This window comes from Centruroides vittatus, unplaced genomic scaffold (genome assembly GCF_030686945.1).
Source record: "Centruroides vittatus isolate TY-2023 unplaced genomic scaffold, ASM3068694v2 contig_391, whole genome shotgun sequence".
NCBI lineage: Eukaryota > Metazoa > Arthropoda > Arachnida > Scorpiones > Buthidae > Centruroides > Centruroides vittatus.
In genome coordinates this window covers 2,439,566-2,458,007 of record NW_027122207.1, presented here as the reverse complement: position 1 = coordinate 2,458,007, position 18,442 = coordinate 2,439,566, and the positions used below count along the sequence as shown (strand labels likewise).

Here is an 18,442-nt window from a genome sequence, read left to right as displayed (position 1 = left end):
ACCAGATACAGCAAGCAGAGGACCATCTCCTTCTTCTTCTGCAGCATTGTTTACTGCCATTAGTCCAGGTGCAGTAGGACCTAATGTAGGAAATACATTACCTTCGCCATCTTGTAGCAATGTTAATGCTGAACGAATGACATTAGACTTGTCAGCTTTAAAGAAACAATATGCTAAATTGAAAGAAAGACAAAAACAAGCACACATTATTTTAACAGGTAAGTCATAATTTGCTTTTACTTTCCCAGCTGTATATGTTATATATATGTTACTGCAAAAGTCCAAAGTCTGGTAAATCTTTGAAATTATAAAACATTGAGAAAGAGTCAAATCAGAACTTTGTTGGACCACCTTTGGCCTGAATTACATGAAGAAGTCGACTTTGCATACTGTTAATTAATTTATCAATGCTATCCTGCCCAATTTCTGACCAAACCTTTATAATTGTACAAAGAAGAATTATTTAAGATTTTCTATGGCTAAGAGGAATACAGTGGTCTAATCTGACAGATGTTCTATTAAATTCAAGTCTGGTGACTGCAGTAACCATTCAAAAACTTTGATATCATTTTTATTGAAATGTTTTCTGAGAAGCAATGCTGTATGTTTGGGATCATTGTCTTGTTGAAAGAGAAATTCATTTTCAATCCCCATTTTCCTTGCTGATGCCATTAAATTGTCTTCAAGTATCTGTAATCTACTGCTTTCACAATTGTGAATTTGAACAATATTGTCCATTCTAAACCCTGAAAAACACCCCCAAACCATTATGTAAGGTGAGAGTTTTATTGTTCCTACAGTTTTATTTTTATCAAATGCTTGATTTTTCTTTCACCAAACAAGTTTTCGTCGTTTAGCATCCAGCAACTCTTGTTTTTACTCATCACTCCAAATAACATGCTTCCAAAACTCTAGGGACTTCTCCACAAATTTTTTGGCAAAAGCTAGTCTTTTCTTCTGATTCACTGTTGAAATCATTAGTTTTCTATGAGCCACTCTTCCATGGAGACCCTTTTTATTTAATCTTCTCTTAATAGTTGAAACGCTGGCTTCAAGAGTAAGCTGTTTTATTTCTTTAGCTGTTATAAAAGAGTTTTTGGTGGCCTCGCAGTAAATCATTTCATCTTCTCTTGATGTTGTGACCTTAGAGCGGTGTCCTCGGGTAAACTTCTCACTGTATTGTTATTTAAATATTTGACCATTATTTTTCTGATACCTTCTCATGATATTTGATGCTTTTTTGCAATAATAGCAAGAGAATCGCCATTTTTTACTCATGTACAATCTGCACACTTTCTTCAAGATTCAATTCTCTCTTCTTCGGCATACTTTCCTATTGATACTAAAAAACTATTTAATTGACAATTCTGGAATTAAATTTTGTGTTATACTCAATTTGAAAATTATTTCTTACTGTACTTACAATGTTTTCTTTGTTGTCAACTTTCAATTGATATAACAATACTTCACTTGTCACTCTTCAATTGTTTATTGGTGAAACAAACTAATCAGTTATCTATTGTTTTATGCAAATTAGCAAGGCTATTGCAATATGCAAAGTACTTAACAGACCAAAAATGCTTTTTTTTTTTTTCTTAAAATGTTAAAAAAACAATTTTTTCAGTTGTCAACTTTGAAATGATCTTGACTGTATACCAGTATTGACTGGTAAAAGTTCAAAATTCCTGACAAAATGTCTATATTTTGGGCTTTAACCAAGAGATATGGTAAAAGTCTGGGTTTACCGATTGGCTCAGGTGAAAAAAGCATTCATACGTATCTGTTGTTTTGTAATTAGGGATTGCAATCCAGCAGTGTTTTCAATCCAGCTGGATTTTTGCTGGACCAACATCATTCCAGCTGGATCCAGCACAGATGTATTTTTGGTATAAGTGTTATCTATCTATCTATCCAACAATTTATGGTTTTTTTTAAAGAAATAAAACATTTTTTAAAATACTTAAGAAACTTTTATTATTTAGACTGGTCACTATAAATCAGTAAAACTTTTTACACATTTAGGTAGTAAACTTGACTTTGGTTCGGTTTAACACTTGAGATAGAGATAATTAACTTTAAATGTTTATTTAAATTATAATGTAATCTTTAAGTTAAATAATAGCAAAGGTAATACTATTATAATATATTAATATAAATTAATTAGTAATCTAAGGACAGATAATCAGTGACTAAGTGGCTATCAGTCTTACCAGTTTTCTTACATAGGCTCTACATATCAGTCTGTAGTTATTTATAAGTAATTTAATTATTAGTGTTAGTAAAGTAGTGAGTAAGTAATTAGTAGTTAGTTATTATTATCACAATCATGAATCACATACATTCATATCATATATCTAAGATACTGATACTCATTAATTTAATTAACTATTTAACTAACTAGGTAGTCTCAGTTTCTCACTAATTTTCACAATAAAATTGCCTAGCCTAGCCCACTAACCACTTATAGAATAAAAGTTAAAAACTCTAACTTAATAGAATTAGAGTAGAAGTTATAAAATATTAGTCTTGTCTTGAATAAAGTATTTTAAAGGATTAAATAAAATTAAATCGATCACTTCTGTTATTTTTTTGTCTTTTCTGGAAGTAGGATCTCAAGAAACAAATGGTATTGATGGTGGTGTCTCCCAACCTACTTCTTAATGAACTGTATATATATCCCGCTGCAGAGAAGGCCCTTTCTGCCTCTACGTTAGTTGGTTTCAGGGTCATCAAATAACCATAAATCATTCCGTCACATGATTCATTGACATCACAACTGACCGTAAATTAGAATTATGCACCATGAAACTTTTGAAAATTAGAACGAGGCTACATTATATACATAGAACAGTTATTTTGTTTTACATTTCCTGAAGAAGGCCGATAAAGGAGTGGCCAAAAACGTTTGAATACAAAATTTGGGTGTTTTGTTGCTGGAAATGTTGCATTTAGGTGAGATTCTATTCACTACAGACATTTGAAAGGTATGATGTTCTCAACATCAGGGGGTGAACAGTGGCGTGCCGTCATTGGAAGCGGTGGAAGCGCCGCTTCCACCTTCCAATAACCTTCCCTTGTATTTTCTAAAATACAAATTTTCACGTACTTTGAATAAATTAAAACTAATATTTTATTATAACCGCATTATGTATCTTATTACAAATTTCTATACTATATGTGAAAAAAACAATAAGATTGCTATTGTATATTCGAATAATCAGTGGCGGAATGGAAGCACTTACGAGACAGCTTTCACGGGGAGAATAACTGAATGGTGTAAAGCAGCCAGAGGGCATTGGCACATACACTTCACAGAGCACCAACCTCAGCTGGTTTAGCCAGTGGATGCTACACACCATAACGCTTTCAATGATTCTATCCCTTAGTTAGCCACTGGTAGGGAGCTGTCTGATTACATGAATTGTTTAAGATTTAAAAAGTAAAGAGTATTCAATGTTATTTTTATGTACGTTTCTTCACAAAGTTATATTTAATTATAATTTTCTTTTAATTATACTGTAATTATATTGTCAGAAAATCTTTAGAATTTTTATCACTTTTAAATGTTAATAATTTTAATATTATAAAAAACAATTTTTCCAAGCATGTTTTAATTTTTTACATTAAGTAAATTTTTTGATTTATCTAAATTACGTAGTGAATCGCAGTATTTATATTCGTGTCCGGACTATATTGACAAGTAACTCTTAGACGTAAAAAGTATTATAATTAATGTCGATCCGAACAAAGACGTACTAAAAGAATTATATGATTTAATATCATTAATTTTTACGAGACCATCTACCAGTGGGTCTGCTGAGCACAGTTTTTCGACCACGAAGCAAATTCATACATTGGCCAAGAACACTCAGTCAGAGGAAGATTGTCGTCGCTAGTGTCGCTTTCGATAAAAAAAGTGCTTTTAAATATGTTGATGGAGTCGACGACCAGCGACTTTTATGATAAAGTAATTAACGCCTTTCCAAAAAAAAAAAAAAAAAAAAAATTGCCAAATATAGTTAGTTTATAAAAAATAAAAAAACAAGTTTTTCTATTATTGTTTTTATCATGTCAATTTGTATTATTTGTATTTTAGAACTAAAATACATAAATTGTTTATTTTTGTCATTTCCAGTATTTGTTTAAAATTTTTATGGAAATGTGATGTACCGGACAGGTCTGACCAGTCACAAAAGACGCAAAAAAGGTTAATTTAGAGAAAAATTTATTAGTTTAAAAAAACAGGTAAATGTCATTTGTAGTCGGACACTCACTGTTTATATCAAACTGCCAGGCAGAAACCATAAATCGCGGAAGGAAGTCGTCCTATGATCGGTGGAAAATCGAATTCATCTTTGATTTTGACTTTTCTTGTGCTCCAGGTAAGAGTCTCATTACGTTTAGTAACCAGGGACCAACCACTCGGAAAGTGTGATTGAGGGAGAACAACTAATCAAATGGATGAAAGAAAGAACGGAGATTGATATAATCCCCGACAATTGAGGACACCTCACACTCAGTTAATGTTCCGAATAACCAAAATGCCGTATGTCAACGCGCAAAAAAAAAAAAAAAAAAAAAAAAAAAAAACAAACAAACAATTTCTCGTCTATTGTGCCAACCTGTAACCCGTGCCACCGACACCAACAGAGGAAGTCTCCCCGTGCCCTATAGACTTGTCAACGCCACTGTCCCGGGGCCACCTTCGATCGACCATCAAAGAACCACATTGAAGTCCAGGATGTCTGAACGGCTGATTGTTTTAAAGCAAACTATTTTGTACATAGTATATGTTTATTTTATGTTTCTTCTTTGTCAGATACGTCTCTTCTGCCACCACACGTGTACGAATGGACCCTAGACCATCACTGACACGCAATTAACTGATTGCCCCTGGAAGTCGGCTTCTTACAGAAACACAGCTTCCCTATCACCAAATGTCACGGCATGCCACTGGGGGTGAAGATAAACTAATAGCACCAAAGAATGCTACATCAAATTTGACATGAATCCAATGCTGGAAAAGAAGAAAGTCTTTACTATGTTTGTTTTGAAGAACTGCTTAACATGATATATGAAGTCCACATTGCTTTTGGTCATGATGGAAGAACTCAGATGGCTACGGAAGAGAATTGCAAATATAAGAACATGACTATTGTATCTATCGTTCCTTATTTAATATCATGTAAACCTTGTCAAAAGAAACAAAAAACACATTGAAAAAAGGTATTGTAGTAAAACCCATCCTACACAACAAAATGAATTCATGATTCCAGATTGTCATAATTGTTATGTAAGCTAATCCAGACAATGTATCAAATTGTATTGTGTAGTATTTATTATAACCAGAGCTCGACACACAAGAATATTTGTGACAAATTAGTACGGCTGATATTTAGCTTCTGGGTTAACAAATCTAGTGGCCAGCAGCAACTGGATTCCTTTTTCCCCAGAGGCTAAAAAGTACAGTCGTACTAATTCAACACAAATATTCTTGTGTGTTGAGCTCTGGTTATAAATACTATACAATACAATCCAGACAATTTGATACATTGTCTGGATTAGCTTACATATCAGTTATGTCAATCTGGAATCATGAGTTCATTTTGTTGTGTAGGATGAGTAATAAAAATTAAAATATATTGTAATAAATAAATCAAACTTTAAAAAATGTTATTTTTTAGGTTTAAACATTTTTTAAATAGGCTGCATGACATGAGAAAGTATTTATGTCATTATTAAAAATTACGTCTTTCTGAAGCTAAATACTTTCATGTCTTAATGTATATTTTTAAGCATAATACAAAACAACAGATACATATGAATACTTTTTTACCTGAGCCAATCAGTAAATCCAGACATTTACCAGTATCTTTTAGCAAAAGCCTGAAATTTACTGGTAATTTGAAAGACTTGCAAGACTTTGGGCTTTTACAGTAACATGTATTGTCCATAGGAAGAGAAAGTATTGGAATCATGTCAAATTTGACCTTCCAAGCGTTTTGCAAATCTTCATGTTTTGAGACTGCCTGAACCCAAAAAAAAAGTAAAAAAAGAAGTGGAAAAAATTCCGTGCATGTGTTTGCGTGCACACAATCTTGTTTTTCCATTTTTCATCTATTTCGCTTAGTATCTCAGGGTGGGGTAATGATGAAACAAAACTTGGCATGATAACTTGTATGTGAGGGCCATTGTTGCTATTAAATTTTGGTGGTTAAAGGTTGAGAGGGTGAGGAGATGTCATGTGTCATATCTTGAGTAGGATCGGACTTAATGATTTTATATGTTATTAGCATTTATAATTTTTTATGAAACTTAAGTCATTTACCATTTTATAATAATTAAAAATAAGAAAGTTTATAACAAAATCTCATAATACGAAGGCTGTTTCTTTTTCAACCTCCAGTGGTTCATAAAACAAAGCACCAATGGTGCTATGGACCATTGGAGGCATTTTTCATATCTGTGGATGAACTTTCCATCCCCTCTTCATAGAATGTTGCCGCCTGAGATGGGCCCTAATGTTGTTTTGAAGATCGTCATTAGTCTCAAACCTCTGCCCTCCTAGCCACATTTTCAGTTCAGGAAAGAGGTGGAAGTCTTCACACATTAAAAAGTTCCAAGCTGGGTAGAAGTATTCACCACTTTTAAACACCTAGCATATAGCCCTGATTTAGCACTAAGTGATTTCCATCTTTTTCCTGAACTGAAAGTGTGACTAGGAGGGCAGAGGTTTGAGACTAATGACAATCTTCAAAACAATGTTAGGGCCCATCTCAAGTCATTGGCAGCAACATTCTATGAAGAGGGGATTACAAAGCTCATCTGCAGATAGACAAAAATGCCTCAATCTTCACAGTAATTACATTGAAAAGTAACCATGTTTGTACCTAACTTTTGGTAACAAATTCATTTTGTTATATACATTTGTCTTTGTTTTAAAGACCATCAGAGGTTGAAAAAGAAACAGCCCTCATACATGGTGCCACACAATTTTATTTATTATAGTTAAAAATATTTTTAACAGCCAGGAAAGTTACACAATTTGTTGCTGGATTTTTTTATATTTGAATAATAAATAATCTTTTTAATCCAAAGCAATATTTAATGAATTAAATATTCTTAATGATAATATATTATTCTGAGTGAAATAAAATAACAAAATTTTAAGATATAAAAGTTAACCTATATTTTACATTTCATACTTTTTAAAATTGAAGCTTTCCTATTTTGAATGTATCCAAAAATGGGAGCCAACAAATTGTTTTGAGTAAACATTTTTATTCCAAGCATAGAACAAAAATGTTTCTTTGAAAGAATTTGTTGGTTCTCTGAATTAAGCACTTTTGGATATATCCTTGATATGGTGTCAGGGTCACTTGAGGTTATTGTCTCCTATTTTGATAATTATTACAGGATATTGTAAATTATGAAGTAACTATATAGTATATATGTATATTAAAACATAAAATAGTATATTTGTAAATCAGTTGAAATAATTCTATTAAATAAATATTAAATTATCATACAATATAATACAGTACAAAAATGGGTGCTAAAAATAAATTTAATATAAATACTTTAATAATAATCATAGTCAATTCTTTTTTTCTAAAACACTGAAATACTTTTAAAGAATAAAAACTATATGCTGTTTTCATTCAGTTAGTTAATTCTGAATTGTATCTTTATCTACTTTAAATTAATAAATCAAATTATAACTTAATTCAAAGTCAGATATGGATTTTGGATATATTTAAAGTATCAATGTAATGTTAACAGTCAAAATTATTCAGATTTTTAAAAATATAAACTAGTAATTAGTTCAATTATTTCAAATAATGCAAAAACCCGTGAACAAGAAATTTTTCTGTACAGGAATACCAGTTAGTAACAACTGTGATTAGTAAGCTAAGAATGATGACATTAGAAGGAAATTTTTGTTTACAATTAATAAAATTGTTTAATAGAACCTAAAATGCCATTTGGTGCAAATTAGTCAAGATTAGGCACAAATCAACATACCATTAGATTGAAAACTGCATAAATAATTAAAAAACTTAATAGGTAATCAAAGTTGAAAATTTCAAAATATACCAAAAACCTTTTTGCTTATTTCTAATTTTGCCCTTGAGGTACAACAATTTTATTTTTATTCAGATCCCAATTTATCTGTCTGCCTTTATCGTCACTTGGAGTCTATCCCAGCCTTTTAGAATGTCCTCCACTTTTTGCTATTAGTTCACTAACTGAACTTTTTCTTTCTCTTTTTTGGCTGAACACAGGTTGAATCCTCTTGTATTCTGGTCACTAAAACTATCTTCTAAGCCAGGGATGGGCAACCCACAGCCCACAGTAATATTTTTTGTGACCTGCATAAAATATGAATAAATATATCAAGTTCCCAGCAAAAATTCAAATGTTATTTTCTACAACTTATGTATGTGAATAGTTTTTCCACAATGAATTTAATAAAAATTAAAACAAAAAACTGGCTAACAGATACATTGAAACTAATTTAAAGCTAGCAGTGACTACTATTTAATCAAATATTTCCAATATATTACATTTACATCAGTTCCTGAAGCTAAATTAAGTATACCTATGCTAATTTATAATTATATATGAATAAATAATTGTGATTCACCAACATTTTTTTTTTCTCTTTTCTCTTGTATGCGGCCTGCATCAGTTCAAAAGTTTTGTAATGCAGCCCTTACATAGAAAAAGGTTGCTCAGCCCTGTTCTAAACTATTAGTATTCAGAGGAAACAATTAAAAGGAAGGTTGAAAAAGGTGAAAAGTCAAAATTAGTTAAATTGTATTAATGGTTGTAGACCACATGAAATCACAAACTTGCATATCTTATAAACTTGGAAAAAATTGATATAATTTTTGGACAAATTTATCAAAAATTATATTGATTTAAATTAACAAAACTATTAGATTTGCTTTCTTTACTAAGGGGTCATTCAAGTATTACATAATGCTGATTAAGGAAAAGTGTGTGTAGGTTTTAGCATTATGAGAGTTTGGCCTTGCATTACATAATATCATAAAAAAATCTTTTAAAAAATGTAAAAACAATTTGGCTCATATTAAAAATGTAAGCTATAACATAATTTTAATTCTTCTCCATAGGATTCTGTTCAACTGGTAAATATTTGTATTATGCTATAGTCATAGTATATTACATGTTGCTATATGTAAATAATTGTCCAACTTGCAGATAATTTGAGATAGCTTTAACAGTGGCATAGCGAGGGGGGGTGCATCATGCACCAGGCGCCACTCACAGAGGGGCACCCAAATGGTCTCCAAGACAAACTATATGTGTTTCTGGAGGGGGGAGAGGGGCACCAATAAAGTGTTGGGCACCAGTTTTGTTCGCTACGCCACTGAGCTTTAAAGGTTTTTTCTAATTTTCATGAAAAATTAATAGTAACTTTAGATACAGTAATTTCTTCATAATTTCTACATGAGTAATTTTTCCAGAAAAACAGCATGTAAACGAAAATTACGTTGATGGAGCCACAAAAAGCTGTTTAAAATAGGAAGCTGTTCCATATTCTCAAATACAGTATTTTATTCTTACTGGATACAAAAGTTTCAACTAAAGTTTTTTTTAAATATACATCTATATAAAAGGTTACTGATAACAGAAAACATACTTTTTGATGTAACTATCATATATTTCCATAAAATTGATGATTTAAATTTAAACATTTTATGTGAATTCACATAAATGGAGGGTGTGAGCTACGCGAATACCGATTATAAAGAATCTTGGATTTTGAAAAAAACAGAACCTTTAATTCGCGTGATAATATACAGGAACTTATAGGATGCCAGCAATACAAAAAAATATCTCTTCCCGACACATAAATATATACACCTTATAACTAAACTTATAATTTAGTTATAATTAGTTATAACTAAATTAGGATAATGGGACAATGAGGACGAATAAAGTAAAAGAATAGACTGAAAGAGAAAATGGTACCCAAATTTTACAACGTTATAACGGTGCGTTATATACAATGGTTGGTGGACCTCTTCTTAATTACGAATGATGTAACTTCGTCACTAAAACGTAAAGTCCTTGATCGATGGGGACAAAAAATATTCTTGATCTTCTCTTCTTTCGATCCGAATTTTTCTACGTTCCTTCGTACTTCTTTGTTCTCTCCACATGGTCCCAAAAACGTAGTGGAGAGCTACCTCTCGCGTCTTTCCTTCTCGAGTCTTGGCCAAAGAATGACCTCCTTCGTCCCCGTTATAGCCTGAGGGCCGCATACCGTTCATTGTCTTAAGGGGCCACCTGCTGTTGAGCCGTTACGCACCGGTCAGGAGAAAATACCAAGAAGGGAAGATAATAGTACTAGGAAGGAGGAAGGAAAATATATTCTAATATACAATAAAATACGTTAGACTAATTAAAACTATACATTACAATAATGGTGTTTAGCCACAAGGGATTACTGTATTATAATTATATATGAAAAAACATAACGTAATTTAGTAATTTATACATGTTTCAAATATTTGTCAATTTCAAACGTCTTTTGTTGCAAAAAAAAGTTCTCTTTAAACAGTTACCAGTTCAGCAGAAAAAAAATTGCTGGTTTCTCTAATTTTCATAACTTCACAGTGTATTTTATCAGCAACTTGTGGATTTTAAGGTGTTGATTTATTTTTGATTCTTTATGTCCTCTGAGTACTAAAAGGCCTTTATAATCATCTTGAGTTTGACTAGACCTAAAATAGGGGGTGACCCAGACGGGGGATGGGGATGGGGTTTGACACAGCTGAGACAAACTGACCATGAAAAATTCCTGGGTTTTTTTTTTTGACCAGATTCAATCCCATGTCCCCAGAGAAATAGGATGCAACTTTAACTGTCTTGACCAGGGTTGGACAACCTTTTTCTACATAAGGGCTGCATTTTAAAACTTTTGAACAATTAAGGGCCGCATACAAGAGAAAAGAGAAAAAAGAAAGAAAATGCTGGTAAATCACAATTATTTATTCATATATAATTATAAATTAGCATATGCATACTTAATTTAGCTTCTGGAACTGATGTAAATGTAATATATCGGAAATATTTGATTAAATATTAGACACTGCTAGCTTTAAATTAGTTTCAATGTATCTGTTAGCCAGTTTTTTGTTTTAATTTTTACTAAATTCATTGCAGAAAAACAATTCACATACATAGTTGTAGAATTTAAATTTTTGCTGCATACTTCCTTAAGCTGGGAAATTGATATATTTATTCATATTTTATGCGACGCGGGCCGCAAAAAATATTAATGCGGGCCACGGGTTGCCCATCCCTGGTCTTGACCATCTAGCCATCTAGTGTAATAAATATCAGTGCTTACTCTTTTATATACTGTATATAAAATACAGTAGAGCATCGTTTATCCAAATCAATTGGGGACTGGGGTTGTTCAGATAACTGATTTTTTCGAATAACCGATTATGTACGAAAAAATATTAACCTATCGAATGTTGAATTTTTCTTTGTTGTGTGTCACTTTGTGTTGAATTTTCGTCGATTTTAAGCCTAACGAAAATGTTTATAATAATAATCGAGGCTATTTATCGTTAAAAATTATTTCTTTATTTTGTACAAACAAAATAAATATATTGAAAAATATAAAAACAAAAAAATTATACTTTAGAAGTTAATCTAGTATCAAAAACGTTCGATTCAGCACAACAAAGTCCGACTGGAAAGCTTTTGGTTAATCAGCTTTCGGATAAATGATGCTCTACTGTATATATATATATATTTTTTTGGGGGGCTTGCTTTCAATGCATTATGAAATATTTATGGGGAAGTTGAGCTAGCATTACAGAGGGAGAAGGCAGTATGAAAACTTCATAAAAAGGCATTATAATATTTGAATACTCTATTGATAAGTTATTATATGACATTAATCAATTACCTGATAAGTGTCCTATTTCAAATAATACAATTAAGATGCAATAAATTAATATATTACAATTTATAAATAATGATGCTTTTATATTAATATATGAAATTTGTTTATATTTAGGAGGTTTTCAACAGCACATTAGTAATAAAGCTCATCGACCAGTTGCTGTAAATCATTTACTTCTTGGGAAAAAGCCTTTAGTAAGGAAAAATAAAAGATCTCCAGTAACAACATTTGCAATGAAGCCTATGAAAGAGAAAGAATCTCCAACGTATTCATCTAAACATTATAGTAAGCATATTAAACAACAAACAACCCTTCCAAAAGAATCAGGTGAAACTATTTCTTGGACACAAGTCAAAAAACAAAAAAAGAAATCTAGCAGAGAAAAAAGCAAAGATAGTTCTAACAAAAATGCTGATTCAAATCAAACTAAAAATGAATCTGATATAAAAATAAATTTTATTGATTCAGATAATAGTAAAATATCTGATAATAGCAGTACAAGTAGTAGCTCCACTGAACTTTGTGATGAAGACATAACGGAACCTAGTGATTACATGTCGTCACCAGAACCTCATCGAAAATTTTCTCAGTCTACTAACAACTCAAATGACAAAGGTAATATCACCAGTTCAAAGGAAGAAGTTAAAAGCAGTGTCCCCATCGTTGATAAAACAATCGATACAAATCGAACTGTTTCAGAAACTTCCACATCAACTAGAGAGAGTTATGATTGGAGTAAGAGGCCAAATAATTTAACAGAAGATAATGAATCATTTAAAAGTGAAACTACTTTAGAAGTTGATAAATCAATCAGAGAATCTTCATCTAGGCAATCTGAAAGCAGCTCACTTACATCATCATCATCACCCTCTTCTGTAAGCAGCAATATTGAATTATCAGAAAAATCACTAAATGACAAATGTGATGATATTAAAATTTCTGATACAGATGATACAAGTAGTGAAGTAAAGCAAAATAATTCTGAAAATTCTTCTGACATACTAAAGACAAAAAGTTTTAGTAGTGATTCTGATAGTGAAAATATACTTTTATCTGATGATGATAATGGTGATGGTAGTGGTGGTGATGGTAGTGGTAGTGATGGTGATCCTACTAAAGGAAATGATGATGGTAGTGGTAGTGATGGTGATCCTACTAAAGGAAATGATGATGGTAGTGGTAGTGATGGTGATCCTACTAAAAGAAATGATGATGGTGATGATTCTACTAAGACAGATGACGACGACGACGACAATGATGATGATGAAAAACTAAAGTTAGAAGAACCTGAAGAATCAAAATTTGAAAGCAGAACCCTTAAAACTCCAACACTCTCATCTTTTAAAGAAAGAAGAGAACAAATTTATGCTCAAACTTACAGTCCTTTTCCCACTTTAAGAAGAAGTTCAATAAGTGGTTCAGTTCGTGAAGTTGGTATAAAACTTGGCATATATGGTACAGATAAACAGAAAATGACAAAAGAAGGAAATCAGTCACTTGAAACAAATACATTGCCTTCAACATTTCCAAGATGATGAATATAATTGAACTTAATTAGTCCAGATAGTTCCTAGTGCCAAGAACCAAAAAATGCAGATGTAATTACTGTTCCCGTATTTGTCAATCTGAACAGAGTTTGCATTGTTGGCAACTGTGATAAGATCATGCAATTACAGAGACATTATTACTACCTACATGTGCCAAAAATAGTAAATTATATTATGGCATGTAAGGGTACTTTAATAAATAAATAAATTTAATAATTAATTCTTAATAGAATATAGAAAACATTAAAATGATTTTAAATATCTTAAACAAAACTATTCAAATGACAATATTATTCATTTATTTTTTCTGTAATAATATATAAATATTTCAAAATGAACAGTGCAATGAAATACAATCTATGCAAACTGCCATTTATAGCCTTATGTGGTAGTTATATAGAAATGTTACCGAAAAATCTGACAGAATTTTAAGGATTCATTTAAAAATATTAAACATCTGTTATAAAAAAAAAAGGAAGGAAAAAATAAATTACAGTTATCATAGTTTTAGTTTCATACAATACAACGATAGAGGTACAGTATAATATACAGTATGTCCTTAAATGATCCTGCCAATATATTTGCAAATTTGAATTATATTAACCTTATGGAAAAAATGTGCCTGCAAGTAATTATGTAACATTGTATTGTATTTTGCCTTTGTAAATCATATACATAAATTAACAAAATTTCCTTCTCCTGTATAATCTATAAACATTTCATAAACACCTGAATGTATATTAGAAATTGATTATAATTTAACAAAAGATTTCCATTAAAATATTAACTATACCTTTTAAAACAATTCAAATTTTAAATTACATTATAAAAGGCATTATATAGTGTGAAGATTTGTTTATTTTCTGCTCTGGTAACTATCTAAACAGGGTTATTCCTAAAAGCTTATGCCAAAGATTTAAATGTTTGGATAATAAGCAAATGTAATTTAATCACCAATAAACAATGAATATATTATCCAAATATTAAATCAATATCAGTATAAAAATAATAACCATCTCATGCCAGAATATCTGTAAAGTGCCCAACTGTGTTATTAATGTATAATTCTAATAATTTGTTTTTGGTAAAATGAATAATTTGATTTTATCTTCTGACCTGAGACATAATGTGAAATGAAAATGTAACATGTACATAAATAAAATTATCCAAAATAATTATTTTATTTATTTATTTATAATTAATTTTAAGAAATAATAGAATTCCACAGGTAGACTAACAAGGAAAGGCAACAAAATGGGCAAACTTTTATTTTAAACATGAATCATTTACATCAGGTAAACATGTAAAATTAAACCTATATGTAATAGTCAAAAATCCTCAATCCTAAGCATTTTCAAGAAAAAAAGGGAACAAATTTTAAGCTATTGCATTTATACACTGTAGCATAAACATATGAGTGGGTGGCATAGTCTGTGGCATTCTAACCTATAAGTGTATATCCCATGACTGTTCTGGATTCAAATCTTTTTTCTCTAAAAGAATTTTTTAGAAAAAATAACCAAAACTCTAGCATAAAACAAAAAATTATTTAATAAGAAAATAAACATTTTCCATAACTTTAGCTATCACTATCAGGTTAAAATATGCAGAGTTTAAAAAAAAAAAAAAAAAAAAACACAAGTGAATGAATGTCTTAATTTGAACTAAGAGAAGTCATCTGATTGGTTGTTGATATTACATATACTATTTATTGCTGGACTTCAAATAGGAATCTCTAAGCTTGAGGGAGGATGTTGCTAGCCTTTTAATTTATAGCCATATTTTTCTTACAAGATCTATATATCTCTAGCTTCTCAAGGTGTATGTGAATAATTGCATTCTGGTTCCTTGTAGTAGTAGTTAGGCCCTGTCTATATAAGTTTGGATCTGGTGTTTCATGGCCAGACTGGCTAAAGCAGTTGTGTAATGTTCCTTTCAAATAAAATAAAAGAAAAATTCTTAAAATTGAGATTCAAATCCAGAATAGTCATGGGATATACACACACAGGCCTGAAGGGTGTTCCAAAGCTCAATTTCAAGTCAATGTTGATTAGTTTAGTATGATGTCAAGATCAATTCAATATTATCATATTCAAAGGAATGATTTATTGTGAGAAAATTGTAATCAGAATGAAGATTGAGAACAAGTTAAAAACACGTTAAGTCTACAAAGTTCATGACTTCTGTTACCGTATTATTAAAAAAAATTCATTTTTGTAAATAATTTGACAATAATTGCTCTTTATCACAAACTTTACACATGTAAAAATGGATAAATGTAATAGAATTTATTAAATTATTTTCATAATTACTGATTAAATTTTAAATGATTTACTTTTTTTCAATTTTACAAGTATGTAAGTTATATAATTATTATTCTTTTTAATCAGTTCATGCTATCACTGTTAATGAAATAAAATTCTTCCATGGTATCCTTAATGTAGCTCAATAAAATAGCTTTTGGTTGTGATGTGTTGTAAGTCTGTTGAGCTCATCATTGGTTGATATAATGATGTAAAGTACTTAATTTTAGTATCTTAGGAAACTGACTATAATTACGGTCGGTGAAACTTCCGTTAACCTAACGGGTACTTTACGCGGATTCGAGATTAGTTTGCCAGGCCTGGGCTTTTAAGCGTGCACCGAAAAATTAGTTATAACAACGATAAATATCAAGTCAGATCAAAAGTTCAAATATATTTAATTAGCAACTAGAATGTACTACGTACAAATGTCAATAATCCAAACAAAATTTATTAACGAAAATCAACAAGTCAACCTGACAATAAACTCAGCTACTTAGCTTAACTTAATAGTAATTTCCCCTTTGAAATTCGACAATCAAATACTTAGAAACTATGAACAAAATCTCTTACTAATTAAACGTCTATCCGTCACCTCACTATACGAAGAAACTATTTCCTCAATACTTTCGATATCGTCAAATCGTCAATCGAACTCCTCTTTAACACCTTGGATCGTCCAATTATCAATCTGGACTTCTATCAGAAAATACTTCACTTTCGAATTTACCTCGCTCTCACAGTCGCCTCGATTTGGAATTCACCTCGGTTTGGAAATCACCTCTCCTTCTTCGGTTAACGTACGGGTTTTATACTGTGAGGTGACGTCACACTTGAGCTGGGTTACTCCCCTTATTTACATACTTAGTTGCTAACATTAACTTTCTTTTCTGGCAGCTTTAAGTTTCCGACAAAGCTTATAAACCGTTTACAAAATATTTATCATAATTTTCTGGGATGTTTAAGATGGTTTATCAAGTATTTCTCTACTAGTGATTGTGGGGACTCCCCCCTCCATTTTTTTTTCTGCGGAGTGTTACTTCCGCCGGGCAGCGCAAGTGCGCAAGATTTTTCCTACGGCGCTTATTTCTCCGTGAGTTGTTTTATCTTCATTTTTCATTACTAACAAGAGAGTGGTGGGGAACCTTCGTCCTAAATAAACATAAACCCCAAACAAAAGATAATAAAACAGAAATAATAATAAAATAAAAATAACGTTTGGACTCAGTTCCTTACAATGAGATTGGAATGTTATGCTGAAATCATTTTGCCAACACTGATTTTTAATGTTGAGTTTTAGAACACACTCAAACATAACCACTATGCCATCCACTCTTTTGAATATGTTTGCATTAGAGCATAAAAGTACAATAGCTTAAAATTGGTTTTTCTCCCTCAAAACTGCTTAGGATTAAGTATTCTTGACTTGTGTATAGATTTAATTTCAAATAAACTTTTACTTTAAACATGAAACATTAAAAAGTGTCAGTCATTTGATTTCCTTTTCTTTTAAGTTTAATTTTATTCAGATATTTTTCAGATATATTTAGTATTTGAAAATAGTAGAGGTTGAGGCCGAAGTTTTAAATGCAAAAACGTATGTCAGATGTTCTGCGCTGCTTTCCTGTAAGCCTAGAAGTTTGACAATAGTGTTTGAAATGTCAAGCATGATTCCATTGACTTTCCAAACACCATTGTCAAATTTCTAGGCTTACAGGAAAGCGGCACTGAACATCCGATGTACACATTTTTGCGTTTAAAACTTCAGCCTCAACCTCGCTACTAAAAAATCAGAAGTGAAACTGATATAAAATTTTGATAATGAAAGCAAATATCGATATCTAGGTTTCAAGCATAAAGCATATTTATCATAAATATATTTATCATATATTTTATCATAAAGCATATTTGTTTTCTAGAGTTGAGAATTAGTTATTTATGATATAATTTTAAATATATGCCTGATTTGCATAGGAATAAAAACTGCAAAATTTCATGAAATCACTTCAAACTATTTCAGAATAAAAGATTTAATCCTAACAAAGACACTCATTGACAAAAACATTACCCACCCTGATAGAATTGAAGGGTTGCATCCATAATGTCATAGATTGGTAGCCCTGGGGTAAGCTACATAATGATATATTCAAACATTTCAAAACAGTATTAGTATCAGCTACAGAGGCTTCCAAAATTTGCAGTCCATTTTGTAATGAGTCTAGTCCAATACGTTGTGAATCTGAAAATGCTTTCAGTCCTATGCAAGCACCTTACACTATACAGAATGTGTTTTGATCTATGCCATTGGTTTGGCATAACAACTGAGCATGTTTGGGACTACATAAACAGATGCACATATGAAAATCATTGGAATGTAGTTTCTCCTTAACATCAATACCAACTACATTTCTAGTCCAGATGGGTCTGAAAAGAACAAAAAATCATACTATGTTGTATGTTTTGGCATCATATCAGCCACTTCAAAGAGTTATGCCACGTATTCTATGTCCAAGAACATAGTTTTGTGCCATTGGATAAGGTCTGATACATCAACTGCCTAACCTTAAGTTATAACGATCATCGGTTACTATGGTTTTCTGGACGAAGATGCTGAATGCATCTTCGTCCAGAAAACATCC

The 18,442-nt window shown here is 31.1% G+C and overlaps 1 protein-coding gene across 3 annotated transcripts in view; it reads left to right on the top strand.

Annotated features, from left to right (window-relative positions):
• The window catches only part of LOC136975895 (TBC1 domain family member 30), a 101,877-nt gene extending 87,202 nt beyond the window's left edge, over positions 1-14,675 (top strand). For all 3 annotated transcript variants that reach the window (XM_067271053.1, XM_067271054.1, XM_067271056.1), the window contains 2 exons: positions 6-218; positions 12,068-14,675. In XM_067271053.1, coding sequence (XP_067127154.1) covers positions 6-218; positions 12,068-13,488 — 1,634 coding nt within the window. In that variant the 3' untranslated portion in view covers positions 13,489-14,675. The remainder of the gene's footprint in view (positions 1-5; positions 219-12,067) is intronic.
• The last annotated feature ends 3,767 nt before the right edge of the window (positions 14,676-18,442 follow it).